The sequence below is a fragment of the Lepus europaeus genome, chromosome 17 (assembly GCF_033115175.1).
Source record: "Lepus europaeus isolate LE1 chromosome 17, mLepTim1.pri, whole genome shotgun sequence".
NCBI lineage: Eukaryota > Metazoa > Chordata > Mammalia > Lagomorpha > Leporidae > Lepus > Lepus europaeus.
In genome coordinates, this window is record NC_084843.1 from 6,452,580 (window position 1) to 6,467,825 (window position 15,246).

Sequence of the window (15,246 nt, forward strand, 5' to 3'; positions counted from 1 at the left end):
GAGACCTGGAAGAAGTTCCTGTTTCCTGGCTTCAGATTGGCACAGCTCCAGCCAATACAGCTGATTGGGGAGTGAATCAGCAGATGGAAGATCTCTTTCTTTTTCTTTTTTTTAAAGATTTTTATTTATTTATTTGACAGGCAGAGTTACAGACAGTGAGAGACAGAAGGGTCTTCCTTTTTCCATTGGTTCACCCCCCAAATGGTTGCAACAGCCAGAGCTGCGCCGATCCGAAGCCAGGAGCCAGGTGCTTTCTCCCGGTCTCCCATGGTGTAGGGCCCAAGCACTAGAGCCATCCCTCCACTGCCCTCCTGGGCCACAGCAGAGAGCTGGACTGGAAGAGGAGCAACCGGGACTAGAACCCCGTGCCCATATGGGATGCTGGTGCCACAGGAGGAGGATTAACCTACTGTACCACCGCGCCGCCTCCCCCCGCACCCTGCCCAACTCTGACTTTCAAATAAATAGATCAATTTTGGGGCCAGCACTGTGGTGCAGCATGTTAAAGCCCTGGCCTGAAGCACCAGCATCCCATATGGGCATCGGTTCTAGTCCCAACTGTTCACCTTCTGATCCAGCTCTCTTCTATGGGCTGGGATAGCAGCAGCAGATGGCCCAAGTCCTTGGGCCCCTGCACCCACGGGGGAGACCCAGAAGAAGCTCCCAGCTTCAGATCGGCACAGTTCCGGCCATTGTGGCCATCTGGGGAGTGAACCAGTGGATGGAAGACCCCTCTCTCTCTCTGTTTCTACCTTTCTCTGTAACTCTTTCAAATAAATAAAATAAATATTTAAAAAAAAAAATCCATGGGAATGAATGAACTCACCCAAGGAAACCAGTGTTGCCTGACAACAATACTTCGTAAAAAATAAATAAATAAATAAATAAATAAATCTTTTAAAAAAAGACCTGTTTCCAACTTAAAGCTTCAAATATTTCTATTCTAAAGCTCAGGAAAAGCTATGAAACTACTGAGATGCTCAAAGTGTCTAATGTTCAAACTATATTTTTTCAAAACTTTAAAAAAAAATCTTCTACTGGCCGGCACCGTGGCTCAATAGGCTAATCCTCTGCCTTGCGGCGCCGGCAAACCAGGTTCTAGTCCCGGTCGGGGCACCGGATTCTGTCCCGGTTGCCCCTCTTCCAGGCCAGCTCTCTGCTATGGCCCAGGAGGGCAGTGGAGGATGGCCCAAGTGCTTGGGCCCTGCACCTGCATGGGAGACCAGAAGAAGCACCTGGCTCCTGCCTTCAGATCAGCGCGGTGTGCGGCGGCCACTGGAAGGTGAACCAATGGCAAAGGAAGACCTTTCTCTCTGTCTCTCTCTCACTGTCCACTCTGCCTGTCAAAAAAAAAAAAAAAAAAAAAAATTCTACTGCCGGCGCCGCGGCTCACTAGGCTAATCCTCCGCCTGCGGCACTGACACCCTGGGTTCTAGTCCCGGTTGCTCCTCTTCCAGTCCAGCTCTCAGCTGTGGCCTGGGAGGGCAGTGGAGGATGGCCCAAGTGCTTGGGCCCTGCACCCACATGGGAGACCAGGAGGGAGCGCCTGGCTCCTGGTTCGGTTCTGCACAGTGCCAGCCGGAGCGGCCATTTGGGGGGTGAACCAACGGAAGGAAGACCTTTCTCTCTCTCTCTCTAACTCTGCCTGTCCCAAAAAAAAAACAAAACAAAACAAAAAAAAACTGCTACTAAAAATGTAACGAAAACAAAAAATATCCCACCAAACAAGGAAATAGCCACTATGTGCATCCTGGGCTGAGCCAGGGAGGGGCAGCTCACCAATGCGAACAGTCGTGCAGGCTGTCGTGCAGGGCTTTGCGAAGCACCGAGTCCTTGTCATAGATGCCCCAGGTGGCCTGGAGGACTGAGTCCAGCAAGCAGTCTCCTGCAGTGCGGTTCCAAAGTGCATACAGCCGACTGTCCAAACGCGTGGCCAGCTCCAGAGACCAGTTTATAATTGGAGATTCTTCTTCTAACTCTGTATGAGGAATTTAAATAGCATGTATTTGCATACCTATGTTAAGTAAGGAATATTCAGTAGTGGGAAAGAAACTATTTTCTAGGTGTAAAAAGGCTCATATATAACTGATAAACAACTAAATAAATTTGATCAACTGAAATATAAACTTTTCAGCAGCTGAAACATCTTGTGGCTCTGGAATAATTTACTCAATCTTCAAATTCTTCTAAAATATTATTTTCTAAAATGTTAGATACAGAAATGTACTCACTCTAGAATAAGCAGAAAACCAAGCTTTTAGTTTCATACCTTTATTTGCACACAATCACAGCTAAGAGTTACGAATGAGCATTTCCGACAGTCTACTATAACACTGCTCTTAAGGTCTTCATATGTTTAATTTAAAATAAGAACAGAGTTGACCACACACTAACTACTCTGTGAACTTTACAAAACAAAGCAAAAGTTCCAGTGATAAAAGGTAAATTATACTCCCTGATTTCCAAGCTTACCTTTCTGAACATCTCTATCAAGCACCTCATCAAATAGTTTTTCTTGGACTGTTGGGGGCAAGTCTTCAATATCTACAAAGAAACAGCAGACTTAAGAGATCTTATGTTTGTAATTTAATAACTTGACGGCAGCATCTCAACAACTTCCTTTAAAATAACTCCCTTTCCACTGAAGGTTCTTGGGCAACTTTTTTTTAAAAAAGCGCCTATATAATGTGTGCAGGTTTACAAAATGGAAAACAGTTCTTTTTATATTGCATTGTCAAGAAAACTTTATTTCAAAATAATATAAAGAGTATCATCTGGACCCACTCTTACACACAAATTTTTATTTGTTCTTGTCTCACACTAGAAAGCTTTGTTCACATCTGCTATCTTTAGAATCTTCTTATAAAAATTAATGAACCATGTATTCCAGCACAGAGTCTTTCTGTCACCTTCCTCAAATTCTTTAAGCTCTATTCAGGTTACTAATAAAGTAGCCTGGGCTAAGACACATTACCCATGGTTCAAAATACTTTTATGGGGCCGGCACTGTGGCGTAGCAGGCAAAGGCACCATCTGCAGATGCCAGCATGCCATAGAGGAGCTAGTTCAGGTCCCGGCTGCTCCACTTCCAATCCAGCTCTCTACTATGGAAAGCAGTAGAGGATGGCCCAAGTCCTTGGGCCTCTACACCCATGTGGGAGACCCAGTGGATGCTCCTGGCTTTGATCGGCACAGCTCCAGGCATTGTGGCCAACTGGGGAGTGAACCAGCGGATAGCAGACCTCTCTCTCTCTCTGCCTCTCCGTCTCTGGGTGACTCTTTCAAATAAATAAATAAATCTTTAAACATAAATAAATAAATAAATAAAAATAAAAGTCTTATCAGTTGGAGTAAACTTAAAGAAAACATTTCAAATGAAGTTTGCTCAGATCTTGGAAGGATTCATCAGTGTCACCTGTAATGTGTAAAAGCCTCTGTTTACAGCTCGGTGTAAAAGTTCAACACAGATCACAGAAGGAAGCTTTACTCTCGAAACGTGGTGTTCGGTGTATTTACTGAACACCAACTGAGAAAAGGCATCCTGGAGGACATTTTCAACTGAAACACCTAAGTTGCTTCACAAATATACTAGAAATAAATATGAAGGCAAAAGAAACGACACATTCAAAAGAATGCATATTACTTTTACTTCAAATAACCTGACTCTACCCATCAAAAATTCATGTTCTGTCCCAGGTAGCCAATAGCTATCTAATTTCAAAATAATAAGGTTGAGGGCTGTTGCTGTGGCTTAATGGGTAAAGCCACCACCTTCAGTGCTGGCTACCATATGGGTGCTGGTTCAAGTCACGACTGATCCACTTCTGATCTCTGCTATACATAGCTCTCTGCTATGGCCTGGGAAAGCAGCAGATGATGGCCCAAGTCCTTGAGCCCCTACACCCATGTGGGAGACCCGGAAGAAGCTCCTGGCTTCGGATCAGAGCAGCTCCAGCCATTATGGCCAATTGGGGAGTGAACCAGCAGATGGAAGACCTCTCTTTCTCTCTCTCTGCCTCTCCTCTCTCCATGTAACTCAAGTAAATAAACAAATCTTTTAAAAAATTAAGGTAGGAAAAGAGAGAGAACATAAAAAATGAGTCCTTTAAAAAATGTTATTATAAAATAAATCCATAAGGAAAATAAATGGGTAGAAGAGTTTCAGAGATGGGCATTTGGTCCTGCAATTAAGACACCCAAGTCCCATATCGGGTCTGATTCCCAGCTCCAGCTAATTCCAGCTTCTTGCCAAGGCTGGCCTGGGAAGCAGCAGGTCATCGATGATTCAAGTAGTGGAAGACTTGGACTGGACTCTCAGCTCCCACGCATGTGGGCAGCCAGCCAACAAACGGGAACTAACTCTGGGTCTACTTCTCTTTCTCTCTCTCTTTCTACTGTTAAACAACTAGAAAATGTTTAAAACACAAAAACACAAGGCAATCGGTTATTCTCAGTCACTGCCTTATTCCTAGAGAGCTAAGCACTTGCTTATAATATCCTTTGTACTGGTTGGTCACTTACAGGATAAAGTCGAGTCCGCCCCTACACCTGCATGGGAGACCCAGAAGAAGCTCCCAGCTCCCGCCTTCAGAAAGGAGCAGCTCTGGCCATTGAGGCCATCTGTGGAGTGAACCAGCAGATGGAAGACCTCTACCTCTCTCTCTCTCTCTCTCTGCCTCTGCCTCTCTGTAACTCTGCCTTTCAAACAAACAAACAAATCTTTAAAACACACATACACACACACACACGTTATCCACCCACACATAAAAATTTAACTGTAATGAAACAGAAATTTCTTTTCACATAAAATTTGGGGGTTACCTGCTGGCAATGTGAATGTCACAAGGTCAGTTAGGAAATAGCAAGCAAAATCTCCCTTTCTCTGATGAAGAGAGGCAGCGATTTCTCTCCGGATTTGCTCGGTAAGTTCAGGACACACCATTGCTGGAATACACTTTGCTGCTTGTTGAGACACCTTAAACGCAAAAGAAACATTCCTCTACATCTCATTTATCATAAATGGAATCAGAAAACAACAGTATTTAAAATAAACGAGCCAAATTTCCCAGGATCACACGGTTGCTATTTTTAAATCTCAAAGTGTATTATTAGTCCTGACCAGTGGAAGTATGCATCAGAACTTTTCAGGAAAACACCCTAAAAATGTTTTCCTTCTGACTCAGCAATTCTACTTAAGAATTTATTACAAGAAAATTCTAAAAGATGCAAATAAAAATGTATACATATGGGGTATATTCATAGAAAGTATATTACAAGAGGAGGAAAGAGGACAAAAAGCTTAAATAAGCTAAACATCATGTATCCAATAACATTCTTAAAAAACTGGGAATTTCAGGGCCAGAGCTCTGGCGTAGTGAGTAAGACCACTGCCTGTGGTGGTGGTATTCCATATGGGTACCAGCTTGCAACCCGCTGCTCCACTTCCAATCTAGCTTCCTGCTAATATGCCTGGAAAAGCAGCAAAACATGGCCCAAGTGCTTGGGCCCCTGCACCCATATGGCAGACCTGGAAGAAGCTCCTGGCTCCTGGCTTCAGCATGGCTCAGCCCAACCATTGCAGCCATTTGGGGAGTGAACCAGCAGATGGAAGATTGTCTGTCTCTCCCTCCGTCACTCTACCCTTCAAATAAATAAATAAATCTTCCAAACAAAACAAAAAACCTGGGAATTTCAGCTGAGAAAATGGCAAACACCGTTCTCCCACAAGTCTCCATGCCTTCCCTGACCTGAAATAAAGCAAGCCCACCATTTCAATCTGCCCCACCCCGACTTCTTATCACCACTCCGAATCTGTGATAAGCACTTGGCTTCTCCAAGCATAGACTCAGACGGCCGCCCTGGAAGTCCCAGCCTGACGGGGAGATGCTGAGCACTGGGCCAAGCACGGCCACAGCCAGCTGCGACTGCTTCCCCCTCGTCAATGCTGTACACACACAAATGACACAAAGACTCCCCCTTGCGTTTCAGCTGTATTCCATTTGTGGAGCTAAAGAAATCTGCAGGAAATTCTGAAATCAGGGGGAGTGTCACAGAATGAGGAAAAGACTGGTGCAAACCCTGAGCGAGCCAGCCTGCTCTGTCACCAACCTCGATCACGTTCCCAAGAGCAGCCTTCCAGTATCCAGTGGGACGTGGAGCAGAACTTCCCGGTAAGCCACCCAAAGAAGTTTTACAACTTAACTGCAATCATTTCAAGTAAACAGTGTTTCCAAATCCCAGAATAACCAAGGTAGCCACCTGACTCCCTATTTTCAAAACGCCTACATGAAAATCCAGTTCTACTAGACTTTATTTAGCCAGAATTACCAGTAAATTCTCACTATATCTTAATTCCATGAACCCAAACTTAAAGCAATACTCAAAACATGGAAAACCAAACATTAAATATTTGCAGAATATTTACTATTTCTCAAGTAACATTAAATGATATTGAAGGAAATTCAAAAACAGCTTCTTCCAATCTGCCAGCCCTCAAGCCCTTTTCTAAAAACCTGAGAGGGCACTGTAAGTATTCCAAGAGAAATGTGGCCTCTGAGCACTGCCCTTCGGTCACCACCTTCAAGTACAATGTTGTCTCTGAAGCCTGCCTCGCACCTTCAACCTCAAGATTCTCAACCATCTCCATAAGGCAGTAGTTCTGTGAACTCGGCAAAAGTATATGAACTTGTTTTAATTCAATTTAAATCCTTCAGTTTCATGAACGCCTTGTCTATATTAAAATATATTTTCTTATATATCACAAATTTGATTTAGTATTTTGATAACTATATTTTAATGCAACTACTTCCTTTGCAATCTGTTTTTATTTTATGCGAATAAAAACAGTATTTTGAGAAGTCTGTTTGTTCCACTGAACTTTAACAGGGTCCATGGCACATAACCCAGTGAAAACCTTTGTCTAGACACATATCCCCAAATGCAATGTGCTCCGGTTCCCATTCCAAAGCTTGTCTCTGTTCTCTCCACAGACCTGTCCCCTCTGATCAGACCGACGGCCTCCGGGCTTCAGTCTCTCTACTAAATCTCATTAGCAATTTAGTTCTTTACCTAGAACAACCCCTCCCACCTCTAAGACACTAGACCAGGGCTGGCTTACGTGTCCCACAGACAAGGCCAAAGTGATGGCACAATGCTTTCTACCTTGTTCGCGTAACTTCTCCCATGCTCTCCCTTTCTGCTATACTTGCTCTGGTGAAAGCAGCTTCCACACCATGAGCAGACCTGCGGAGAAGCCCACGCAACAAGGCCCCGAATGATCATTGTGTATAGTGCACTATATGGGGGTTTAAAACTATGAAGGTTGGGTGAGTACATAATTGAAATATTTAGTAATTGTGTTCAGTTTGGAAGGTTCCAGTGCAGCTGGGGCTGGGGTTGAGGAACGGCCTGGTAGACCCAGCGGAGGGGTCCTGATAGGAACAGAGGGCAGGCCCCCTGAGTATGTGGGAGACTGTACTGCTGGAGGAAGGAGCAGTGTGGTTAGATATCAGAGTTCTGGAACATGGGCTAGAAAAATTAGTGGGGTCACTGTCGTGTGTAAGGTCTGTGTGTTGTGATGTCCAGTCATGCTGTGAATTGGAGAAGACTCAGTGTGGAGTTGTAGTTGCTGATGGTGACAGGCGACATGGTAAGAAGGTGGCAGCTGTGAAGCAGGGCTGAAGGTTTTGGAGGATTCATAGGTTCCCCTCAGGCTGGTAGAGGACTGTGCCAAGGTTTAGAGTGGGCATTCTGTCACCAGACTTCTCATTGCAGTCTGAGGACAAACAGTGGGATGGTAAGAGAACACCGGTATGGGAGTGTGCTGTGTCACACGTTGCCTGCAAACCTAGCAGTGTAAGACACTTTGTTCCCCATGCTGTGGTGAGGGGCTGGGTCCAGGAGTGCTGACTGAGATGGCTGTGGCTCAAGGTTGTAGTCAGGCTGTCAGCCAGGTTTGTAGTCACTGAAAGGCTCTGCTGGCACTTACATCTCCATGCTCTCTCTCAAACCAGCCCTGTTTTTTTATTTCCATGGCCACGACCCTGCTGGCAGAATTCTCACCAGCACCACTGCAGTACCCTCCTAACCAGGGCTGCCCCGCCAATGTACCACACTGGTGCCACAATAATCTGCTCGTTATTCCTTTGCCTGCACCTAACACCTGTCAGTGCTCTTGAAACAATTCTCCAAGTCTCTCAGTTCCCAATCACACTCGTGCACACTCAGCCACTCCCCAGTCCCTAACGTCATCACAACGCCACGACTGCTGGCATCTGCGTGGCCTCCTCAGCTCCCTTCTCTCCTCTACCTGCACTTCGCAGGATTAATCCGTACTACTCTTTTCGTCAGAGCATAACCCAATGCTACCTGTTTTAAGTGAGAAGACACCTCAAAACTTCTCCTAAGTACATGCACAGCACTGGCAATCCATCAGGGTACAAGTTGCAAAGAATCACCCATTCATTTTTCTAGTTTCCAAGAGACTCATGGAAAGAAGAGCCAAGCTCTTCACAAGTCTTTCCCTTCTCAGCACAATGCCTGGCAGAGAGCAGGTACTCAACGAAGTTTTTGTTACCTGAATGACTTATCCCAGTTTTTTTTTAATCAAATATGACGACTCAATATGTACCAAACTGAATTGTTTAAAAAGCAAATACCCTTAAGAATTAAGGATTAAAGAGGGGGTGAAAGAATTGAAAACATGGAGCCAGCACTGTGGCTTCAGCAGGTTAAGCTTCCACCTGCTGGGCCAGCATCCCTTATGAGCACCAGTTCAAGTCCCAGCTGCTCGACTTCCGATCCAGCTCTCTGCTGATGGCCTGGAGGGCAGTGGAGGATGGCCCAAGTGCTTGGGCTACCGAACCCACGTGGCAGAACCAAAAGAGGCTCCTGGCTGCTGCCTTCAAATCAGCCCAGCTCCAGGCACTGTGGTCATCTGAGCAGTGAACCAGCAGAGGGATGATCTCTCTCTCTCTCTCTCTGTTTTTAACTCTGCCTTTCAAATAAATAAATAAATCTTTAAAAAAAAAAAGCATTGAAAACTTTTTAAAACTATGGGCTGAAACATCAAATAGTTTTTTTATCACATCAAAAATGAACATTAAAGAATACTTTTCCTTAATATGAAAGAACGTTTAATCAAAACATCATACTCACCTCTGTGAGCAATATGGCTAGCATATCCTGCCTCTGAAAGCGTATAGCCAAGTGCACCAGGGTATAGCCAACATCGAAGGCAGAAGGCCGGTTCAGCAAGCGTACTTCATCTGCAGTGAGCTGGCGCGCAATGTCGCCTCCTGACGACTTGTATGCCTCTATGGCAGCTAAATCACCTTCAACGACCCCTAAAACAAGCATCAAGATAGAGAGCATTTAATTCTAATTTTCATCAAAAAGCACAAACCCACAGCATTCACTATAAACATTTATCTGGGCTTCCTAGACCCTGGAACATCATTTAAATGCCAAAACAATGTAAGAAAATTAGTTTATTCCCTTCACTTCGCAAAACTAAACTGATGAGGTTGGGTACTTACCTCACCATCAGCGCTGGCTTCAGCTTCTGTGGGGTTTAGAGAACTATCAAGGTCAGTTCACTGCATGGAAGAGCTGTAACCCAGTACGGCCAAGCAAAGCCCCTGGGCCTACAAGCCCTGACTCTAAAACAGAGGAGACAGGGGTGTGCTTCCCGCTGGTCTGGTCTGCATCTCCCTGCATGCTGCATTCTTAAGGCAGATGCCGGGCTTCCCATCCTCTACAGCTCTGAAACAATTCCCAAGTGGCTGGAACCATTTTCACTGGAAGCAAAATCTGGTGATGTTCTGATTTCAGAATCTCTCATAGTTAGTCAAGTCTTCCTAACATCCATTAAGAAATATTAATGAAGCAAAAGTTGAACCAGATGATTTCCAGTAAGATATGCTAACATAAACACTACAAGCTAGCGAGGAGCTAGCATAAAACAATCACAAAAATTCCCATTCTCACTAAATACTGTTATTTATTTATATTTATTTATATTTATTTATGGGAGGGGCAGAGACAGAGCAAGCGAGCTTCACTCCAATGCCTGGAACAACAGAGGCTGTATCACCGGAGTTTGATGCAGGTCTCCCATGCGGGCCCAGTCACTTAGACCATCACTACGTCACTACATCACTACATCACTACATCACTACATCACATCACTGCATCACTACATCACTGCATCACTGCATCACTGCTGCCTCACCTGAGGGCCTGCGTTAGCAGAAAGCTGGAAGGCAGGAGCAGGGGCCTGGCGTCAAAGCCAGCCATCCCAACACAGACAACTATGCTAAAAACAACGGTCTCTATCTTATTAACTTTTTATTTTATTTTATTTTTTGACAAGCAGAGTTAGACAGTGAGAGAGAGAGAGAGAGACAGAGAGAAAGGTCTTCCTTTTCCGTTGGTTCAACCCCCAAATGGCCACTACGACCGGCGCACTGTGCCGATCTGATGCCAGGAGCCAGGTGCTTCTCCTGGTCTCCCGTGGGGTGCAGGGCCCAAGGACCTGGGCCATCCTCCACTGCTAACTTTAACACCAATTAACAGTAAAGGCAGTATTTCTATTTATTAAGCAGTATGGTACAATACGGACACTAAGCAGTCTTGGCAAGAATAGCTTCCAACTTACCACAGTGGTTTTTTTTAAAAGTAAGATCAGGAGCTGGTGTTGTGGCATAATGGGTTAAGTCACCACCTGCAATGCTGGCAATCCCATATGGGCACCAGTTCAAGTTCCAGCTGCTCCACTTCCGATCCACTTCCCTGCTAATATACCTGGAAAAGCTGTGGGAGATGGCTCAAGTGCTGGGCCCCTGCACCCACATGGGAGGCCTGGAAGAAGCTCCTGGCCACTGTGGCCATTTGGAGAGTGAACCAGCAGATGGAAGATCTCTTCCTTCTGTTTCTCCCTCTCTCTCTGTAACTCTGCCTTTCAAATAAATAAATCTTTTTTTAATTAAAAAAAAGTAAGATCATTGATGTTAAGTATTTCCTAAGATACATCAGGAAAAATGTTTGTTGGATAAAATGCTCACACTAGCTAAAAATAATCTCAGGGTATTTTTAAAGCATCTTGAATTAGGAAATAAATTACTAAGAGATACTGCTTAGTACAACACATTGGCATAGGAACTGGGCGCCATGGCTCACTTGGTTAATCCTCCGCCCACGGCGTCGGCATCCCATATGGGCGCCAGGTACTAGTCCCAGCTGCTCCTCTTCCAGTCCAGCTCTCTGCTGTGTGGCCCAGGAGGGCAGCGGAGGATGGCCCAAGTGCCTAGGCCCCTGAACCCGCATGGGAGACCAGGAGGAAGCACGTGGCTCCTGGCTTCGGACTGGTGTAGTGCTGGCCATAGCGCCCATTTGGGGAGTGATCCAATGGAAGGAAGACCTTTCTCTCCGTCTCTCTCTCACTGTCCAACTCTGCCAAATAAAATTTTTAAAAATTAAAAAAAAAAAAAAACACATTGGCATAATGCAATAGGTTCCCCCTCCCCATTGGAAGCAACAAAGTTTAAAAATAGTAATTTGGGGGCTGGCGCTGTGGTACAGCGGGTAAAGCCACCACCTGCAGTGCCAGCATCCCATATGGGAACCAGTTTTGAGACCTGGCTGCTCCACTTCCGATCCAGTTCTCTGCTATGGCCTGGCAAAACAGTAGAAGATGGCCCAAGTCCTTGGGACCCTACACCGGCGAGGGAGACCTGGAAGAGGCTCTTGGCTCCTGGCTTCAGATTGGCGCAACTCCGGCCGTTGCAGTCAATTGGGGAGTGAACCAGTGGATGGAAGACCTCTCTCTCTCTCTCCCCCCTTCTCTGTTTAACTCTGACTTCCAAATAAATAATCTAAAAAAAAAACTCGTAATTTATTTCCCACATGTATTTACTATTCATGACATAGCATACTGTGCTAAGCAATATGAGAAACATATAAAAACATGTACTACTGTACTTAAAACAGTCCTTTTAAATTGTATCTGTGATCCATAAAAGGCCAACATGAGTTTCCATCTCTAGGCTCATTGATTCTGTTTGCAAATCTGGATCTTCTCCACAGAAAATGACCCCTGCCCCTGGTATCGACACACATTTTTCAGGTTAAAACCAATGATAATAAACAAGAACACCTTCTCAGAGGGATTTTTATTCTCACAGCCATCTGAGTTAATGTCCCTCACCGTGCAAGCACACACACACACCAATTCAGCTGTGAATCGCACACCCACACCCCGTTTATACATGGCTCACAGAAACAGTGCCCTACAATGTCATCAGAGCTAAAATGCAATGAGGCTGACATTGAGACAAGAGAGATCTCTCCCAAAGGGCAATTCTTGATCACAGGAAAGTGCTAACTTGAATTTAAAACAATTCATGGTTGATGAGCTTTCTAAGTTTTCTACGTTCAAGGTCACAGAGAACTCAAACTGCTCAACTTGCTTAATGAACAGCTACTAATAATCTAGTAGGGCTCATAACTTGTTGAAGAATCTAACACAGTTTGCTTTATTTAGGACGTGGAGCCTGTCTACCTCATGCCCTCTGTTTCTGTAGCATTTCTATATGCAGGCAACTACTTTTCCCTGTGGTCCTCTCAAAATCTTAACTATTTCCAGGTAACTGCAGCATCCATGCATCTTTTACAGTTTTTAGCATCAACCTAAAATACATGTACCTATTTATAACAGTTCCTTCTATTACATAAGATCCGTTCCAAGCACTTCCAAAAGCAACCCAAGAATCGAATCAATGCTATCTGAAAAGACAAATATATATGTACAATATATATGTTTGTGTATGTTTACAGTTATTTCCCAAAGCAAAGATGAAGCTAAATGTCAAATAACTTTTTCTTCTTGGCTCAAATAAATCACAGACTACTATTTTTAGCTAACTCCCAGCCCAGATAAAGTCTAGAAAAACCTCATCTTAGAAACTTTAATAATTCACTTTCCTTCTAACGTGTAAGAGATTTCTGTAACTAGAAGCTAATGAGGGGCCCGCATTGTGGCCTAGTGGGTGAAGCCACCACCTGCAGTGCCAGCATCTCATATGGGTGTAGGTTCGAGTCCCGGCTGCTCCACTTCCGATCCAGCTCTCTGCTGTGGCTGGGAAAGCAGAAGAAGAAGATGCCCCAGGTCCTTGGGCCCTGCACCTGCGTGGGAGACCCGGAAGAAGCTCTCAGGTCTCAGACTGGTGAAGCTCCAGCCATTGTGGCCGTCTGGAGAATGAGCCAGTGAATGGAAGACCTTTCTCTCTCTGTCTCTCTGTAACTTTGACTTTCAAATAAATACAAATAAAGCTTAAAAAAAGAGCTTAGAGTTTGAGTGACTGGTGAATTTTCAGCAAGCAAGATTAGTCAATTTATTACAAAAAAAGTTTCACAAGGCTGTCACTAAGCTGTCCAATTTTTCGGTGTATCCTCATTACAGACTGCTCAGGGAGCACCAGTGACAAAGTGGAGACAGTGTATGGCACTTAAGAAGATGTGGTTTGCATTCATGGAGTTTGCTACTTGGGGCAGGGTGGAGGGATAACACAGACTATGCAAAAAAAACTTACAAAATCTCTGAGTTCTTCACATAACTTTTTTTTATTTTTTATTTATTCTTCACATAGCATTTTGAACATTTTTTAACATCAAGGGATAAAAGGAAAGAAGGAAGAAGGTAGAAGAGTCTGGAAGACAAGGACAGCAAATAATGTGAGCACAAACATCTCACTTCATGGAACAAAGGCCAGAAAAAAAACTGAAAAGTTCCAGAAGCAAAGAGACGACCTAGCCGTGCTTTCTAGGGCTGCTGACGCCTCAGATATCTCCAAGAGTAATGAACCATCACCATTTTCATTCTCTGGTTTTGAACATTTAACAAAGACGCACTATATATTCTACCCCTTCTTCCTTCACTGTGATAAAGGGACAACTGAAGGCACTTTAGGAAGGCTATCTTCTAAAACTACCCTGCTGTATCAACAAGCATTCAAAACTCAGGGAACGCAGTTAGCTCAACATGAAGACCTCAAAGTAGATGAAAGCTAGTGTATTATTTATCACTAGCTACAAAGTTTAAAAAAAAAAAAAAAAAGCAGCAGCAGCAGCAGCAGCAGCTCATATTGTGCTATAAGCTGGGCCAGGGGTAGAGTTTAGCCTATTTTGAAGCCACAGGTCAGTAAGTCACCGGGGACTTCACAGCTACTATGGAACTCCGTTGGTCAGAATATGGAGCTGGCTCATAGATGTTTAGAAAACAGACTTATTTTTTTCCCCCATATATGGCACAATTTTCAAAGTTTTGCCTTATTTTCCTTTATGACATAAAATCATAATGGTAACTAACTTTGAAAAGAATGCCAAATGGTAAAAAAAAAGCCAGGACTTACCTGAGCCCACATGGGCCAGCTCAACACTACCCTGGAGTTCTATGGTAGCTGTGACATCACAGCATGCTTTATGCTGTGGGGTCAGGGTGGGCCTGGAGTCAGCTGGCACAATTTCAGGAACCCTTAAAGAGAAAAGTTAGTTTTAAGTGGTAATGTCCTTTACCCATGGTCAGTAGAAAGATGCAGATGTGGTTGGCTACAATGTCTAGGCAGTATTCCTGTACCCAGAGTTTAATTCATTCAACTGTTTTTGCATATTAAAAGGAAACTGTTAACATCCATGACTCTTACTTTGTATCCTAACATTTGGCTATAGTTTAATCACAAATCTGGCTTAGCTAAGCCACAGCAAACTCAATACTCAAACACGAACTGCTTTATAAATAAAATTACCTCATTATTTTAAGTGTGCCTTCAAGTAGGCACAAGCATAGGGACAATCCTAGAAATCATATGCACAGACCAAACATACCTTTGGCAAGTTTTTTGTTATATTTTACCAAAATTAAAATAAAATGTAGGAGTGGGCGTTTGGTGCAACAGAGAAGACACTGTTTGGAACATCCACAGCCCACATCAGAGTGCCTGGGTTCAGGCCCCAGCTCCAATTTCAGTTTCAGCTTCTTGCTAATGCACACCCTGGGAGGCTGATGATGGCTTAAGTACTTGTCCCTGTCACACACATGAGAGACCCAAATTCAGATTAGGGCTACAGGTTGACCCAGTCCAAGCTGTTGCAGGTATCTGAGGGGTGAACCAGCAGATTAAAGATCTCTATATATACCCTCCAAATAAAAGAGGATACAAGGACATTATTTAGAATTATCAGAGTGCTGCT

The 15,246-nt window shown here is 44.1% G+C and overlaps 1 protein-coding gene across 1 annotated transcript in view; it reads right to left on the reverse strand.

Annotated features, from left to right (window-relative positions):
• The window catches only part of ZRANB1 (zinc finger RANBP2-type containing 1), a 61,927-nt gene that overhangs the window by 11,143 nt on the left and 35,538 nt on the right, over positions 1-15,246 (reverse strand). The window contains exons 3-6 of the mRNA XM_062214937.1: positions 9,157-9,344; positions 4,822-4,975; positions 2,473-2,544; positions 1,780-1,978 (exon numbers count right to left, since the gene is read on the reverse strand). Of these exons, the coding sequence (XP_062070921.1) occupies positions 1,780-1,978; positions 2,473-2,544; positions 4,822-4,975; positions 9,157-9,344 (613 nt within the window). The remainder of the gene's footprint in view (positions 1-1,779; positions 1,979-2,472; positions 2,545-4,821; positions 4,976-9,156; positions 9,345-15,246) is intronic.